The 5,000-nt window shown below is 41.1% G+C and overlaps 2 protein-coding genes across 2 annotated transcripts in view; both read left to right on the top strand.

Annotated features, from left to right (window-relative positions):
- Positions 1 to 4,654, top strand: part of LOC121370555 (nuclear receptor coactivator 6-like) — a 41,137-nt gene extending 36,483 nt beyond the window's left edge. The window contains exons 10-12 of the mRNA XM_041495860.1: positions 285 to 332; positions 2,691 to 2,726; positions 4,083 to 4,654. Of these exons, the coding sequence (XP_041351794.1) occupies positions 285 to 332; positions 2,691 to 2,726; positions 4,083 to 4,627 (629 nt within the window). The 3' untranslated portion in view covers positions 4,628 to 4,654. The remainder of the gene's footprint in view (positions 1 to 284; positions 333 to 2,690; positions 2,727 to 4,082) is intronic.
- The window catches only part of LOC121370560, a 407,496-nt gene that overhangs the window by 272,576 nt on the left and 129,920 nt on the right, over positions 1 to 5,000 (top strand). The window lies entirely within an intron of this gene.

Below are 5,000 nucleotides of genomic sequence, written 5' to 3'. Positions count from 1 at the left end.
TGGTTTGTGCTATCCTGCCTGTGGGAAGCGCAAATAAAAGATCCCTTTCTGCTAATCGGAAGAGTAGCCCATATAGTGGCGACAGCGGGTTTCCTCTCAAAATCTGTGTGGTCCTTAACCATATGTCTGACGCCATATAACCGTAAATAAAATGTGTTGAGTGCGTCGTTAAATAAAACATTTCTTTCTTTCCTTTCATTTCATTATTTTAAAATGACAATTAATATTATGTAAATATTGGAATGCGAGTGTTTCGTTCTAAAAGTGAAATATCTATTTTTCAGTGAAACCAACTGAAGCGGTTCCAGCGCCCGAGGATCACTTTGACCCAAGTATGTATTATTATATAGATTATATATATGTTTCGTGCTTATTTCCAATTAAGGTTCAAGCACGCTGTCCTGAGGAAATACCTCAGCTATCTGGGCTGTTTGTCCAGGACAGTGGGTTAGTTGTTAGGTGGTTAGTGGATAGTGAAATAAAGAAAACATGAAGGTAGACAATTTACTGATGGCAATTATTAACTACATCTGGACAATAACAGATTTTATGGACCCAGAAAATCCGGATATTTTGACATGTTTATAAGCAAACGAAAAACCCCGGAATTGTCAAAACTAAAAAGTTGTACTTTAAAGGACATTCCTGAGTTTGCTGCATTGTAAGATGTTTCTGAAAAATAAAATATTTCTACGATTAAACTTACATATTAAATATATTTTCTTGTTTAGAATATCAGTGTCTGTATATTCAATCTGTCTTAATATTTGTAAGAAGCCTAAGCTGGATTTTGTCTACATATAATTTCGTACGTACGAAAAAATATCTTTTAGGAAATAAAATGAAATTTAACCTCGTACAAATAGTAGCACGATCAGAAACACGTTTAATATACAGTCACTAATATTTTGTGCAGAAAAATATATTTGATATGTAATTATAATCGTTAAAAAGCCTCTGTTAGTCGATAACATCTTAAAAATTGCAGCAAACTCAGGAATGTCCCTTTAATGTGATTTGATTGGCTGAGAGAATACCATTTGTACTGAGAAATATGTATGTATGTATGTATGTATATATGTATGTATGTTTGTATGTATGTATGTATTTATTTATGTATTTATTGATGTATAAATGTATGTACTGGTGTATGAATATATATATAGTGTATGTATGTCGAGGTTGACTGTTACATACATAGATATTAACGCACAGACGCAGGGGATAATTAAATCCTTTTTGGCCTCACAAATTGTCCCGTGCCGTTGCTGGGACTCGAGCCTATGGCACCGAATCGCCCGCAACTTTGCCGACTGGCCACGATACCTTTTAAGCTATTGAGGTGCATGCATGCATGTATGTATGTATGTATGTATGTATGTATGTATGTATGTATGTATGTATGTATGTATGTATGTATGCATGCATGCGAGTGTATATGTGTGTGTGTTTGTATGTGTGTGTATGGTGTATGTGTGTACATGTGTGTATGTGTGAATCTGTATACCTGTGTATATGTATATGTGTGTGTGTGTATGTGTGTGTATGGACATGTGTGTACATGTGTGTATGTGTGAATCTGTATACCTGTGTATATGTATATGTGTGTGTGTGTGTGTATATGTGTGTATGGTGTATGTGTGTGCATGTGTGTATGTGTGAATCTGTATACCTGTGTATATGTATATGTGTGTGTGTGTATATGTGTGTATGGTGTATGTGTGTACATGTGTGTATGTGTGAATCTGTATACCTGTGTATATGTATATGTGTGTGTGTGTGTGTATGTGTGTGTATGGACATGTGTGTACATGTGTGTATGTGTGAATCTGTATACCTGTGTATATGTATATGTGTGTGTGTGTGTATGTGTGTGTATGGACATGTGTGTACATGTGTGTATGTGTGAATCTGTATACCTGTGTATATGTATGTGTGTGTGTGTATGTGTGTATATGGACGTGTGTACATGTGTGTATGTGTGAATCTGTATACCTGTGTATATGTATATACGTTTGTGTGTTTAATATGCGTGTAGGGGGCGGGACGTAGCTCAATGGTAGAGCGCTCGCCTGATCTATTCCCGTCGGTGGGCCCATTGGGCTATTTATTGTTCCAGCCAGTGCTGTACAACTGGGGTAACAAGGGCCGTGGTGTATACTATCTTGTCTGTGGGATGGTGCATATAAAATATCCCTTGCTGTTAATCGAAAGGAGTAGCTCATGAAGTGGCGACAGCGGGTTTCCTCTTTCAATATCTGTGTGGTCCTTAAAGGTACATTACTGAGTGTGATGCATTGTAAGATGTTTCCGACTAATAAAATATTTCTACGATTAAACTTACTTAAATATATTTTCTTGTTTAGAATATCAGTGTCTGTATATTCAATATGTTTCTGGTCGTCTTAATATTTGTAATAAGCCCAAAAAAAAAATTAGGAAATAAAATTAAATTTAACCTAATTAAATATTAATACTAATATTTTATGCAAAAAAATATATTTAAGATCGTTAAAAAAGTCTCTGTTAGTCGATAACATCTTAAAAATTGCAGCAAACTCAGGAATGTCCCTTTAACCATATGACCGACGCTTTATAACCGAAAATAAAATGTGTTGAGTGCGTCGTTAACTAAAGCATTTCCTTCCGTGCTCGGTAAAGGTTATATATTTCTGCTTGTATCTTTTCAGCTCGTCCATCACGACTGGATGTGAAAACAGAAACTGGTGCGTAGATCTTCTGATAATAATTGTAATGTACCGCCATTGAGTCTAGACTGAATCTCTATTAACGTCACGCGCATACAATTTGTATGGAGTTATCATGACGTTTTGTTAAGTCTCAGACTATTAGTCTTGAGTCTTGACTCTAAACGTTTTATATGCACCAGGCTAGATCTGTCCCGAACCAAGTCACTGGCTATCGTGAGATTTGGCCCGCGACAGACATGCCTGAAACCGTAGTGGAATATGGGCATGTTAAAAATACTCTCTGTCTGTCTCTGTCTCTCTGTGGACCGGCCTCGGTGGCGTCGTGGTTAGGCCATCGGTCTACAGGCTGGTAGGTACTGGGTTCGGATCCCAGTCGAGGCATGGGATTTTTAAACCAGATACCGACTCCAAACCCTGAGTGAGTGCTCCGCAAGGCTCAGTGGGTAGGTGTAAACCACTTGCGCCGACCAGTGATCCATAACTGGTTCAACAAAGGCCATGGTTTGTGCTATCCTGCCTGTGGGAAGCGCAAATAAAAGATCCCTTGCTGCCTGTCCTAAAAGAGTAGCCTATGTGGCGACAGCGGCTTTTCTCTAAAAAAAAAACAGTGTCAGAATGACCATATGTTTAATGTCCAACAGCCGATGATAAGATACAAAATCAATGTGCTCTAGTGGCGTCGTTAAATAAAACAAACTTTACTTTTTTTACCGTCTCTCTCTCTCTCTCTCTCTCTGTCATGTTACACGGGCACATTTCATTTCAACTTATTTTCGTGCTTAAATCCAATTAAGGTTCAAGCATGCTGTCCTGGGCACACACCTCAGCTATCTGGGCTGTCTGTCCAGGACAGTAGGTTAGTTGTTAGTTGGTTAGTGGTTAGTGAGAGAGAAGAGGGTTTAGTGGCCTTACATATACCCATTGAGCCCTTAATAAGAACTCGCTCTGGGTTGGAGCCGGTACCGAGCTGCACATCCTGTACCTACCAGCCTGTAGTCCGATAGCTTAACGACGACGCCACCGACTGACCGAGGTCGGTACACACGGGCGCAAGGTATCATGCGAAGTACAAACAAGCTCATATATTTCTACAAAAACACTGGGGTACTTTGGATGAAGAGTTCTTAATGTTTTGGTTTTTGGTTTTTTATCAATGAGGGAAATACGTTCATATTATTTCAAGCCCAATTTACAATATAACATTGCAGAATCTGTCTTTGAGCCTCTGCGTGTAACCTTTTTAACATACGTCCATTAAATAGTATGTTTTAAAACTATTATGTACTTCGACAAAACAAAACTCAGGAATGCCCCTTTAACTAGTCTCTAATACTACAAATATTCCTCTCTTCTTTGTTTTTGTCGTTTCAGAACTGGCACACCAAGGGCCGAACGAGAGCCCCAGACCGATGCACGAGACTCCAATGGAACCGGCGCTGCCCTCAGCAGACGACATCAACAGAGTCGTGGACAAGGAGCGCGTCGTGTCTGACGCCGCGTCGCCGTCTGCCCAGGCGAAGCCCTCCGAGTCGTCGCTGGACTACAGCAAGAAGGAGAGTCTGGAGGTGGCCGGCTTCCCGCTGTGGATGATCCTCGCCATCGCCCTGGGCTTCCTGCTCGTGCTCTTCGTCGTCTGCCTCACGCTCTGCCTGTGCATCAGGTGCAGGAAGACGAAGAGCGCCGAGATCACGCAGATGCCAGAGAAGCTTCCCATCCCGGACACGATGTTCACGATATCGGCCATGCCGCCCAAGTACGAGTCGCAGGGCATCCACCCGCTGTCGTACGAGGAGGCGAAGGGGGAGACGATCTACGCGGTGGTTAAGAAGGACAAGAAGGAAGAGGAGGGAGGTGAGAAGGAGGAGGGCGACAAGGACAAGAAGGAATCGAAGGAGGAGGAAAGCATAAATGTCTGAGGTAAGAGTGACTATAAACATTGATTTTCAAAGTTTAATATAAAAAAAACCCTGGTAGACATGGTACAAGCCACCAAAGATCAAGACGCCATGGGAAGGGGATTACTCTGTACATGTCTGAAACAGTATATCTGGTAATCCACCTGAAACATGTACACAGGAATATGTCAGTATCGGTTATGACCACCACGAGCTTGACAACGGCGACGCATGGAAGCAATTAAACGTTGCACAACACGTGGAATGTTTTGCCACTCATGCTGCAGTGCCGTAAGAAGTTGCTGAAGTGTCTGGAATGGTGGATTCCTCTGGTGCACATGCTGTTCCAGTGCATCCCATAGATGATCTACTGGGTTTAAATCCGGCGAATGGG

The sequence above is a fragment of the Gigantopelta aegis genome, chromosome 4, assembly GCF_016097555.1.
Source record: "Gigantopelta aegis isolate Gae_Host chromosome 4, Gae_host_genome, whole genome shotgun sequence".
In the NCBI taxonomy this organism is placed as follows: Eukaryota; Metazoa; Mollusca; class Gastropoda; order Neomphalida; family Peltospiridae; genus Gigantopelta; species Gigantopelta aegis.
Note: the sequence above shows the minus strand (reverse complement) of the source record. Positions and strands in the feature narration are given on the sequence as shown.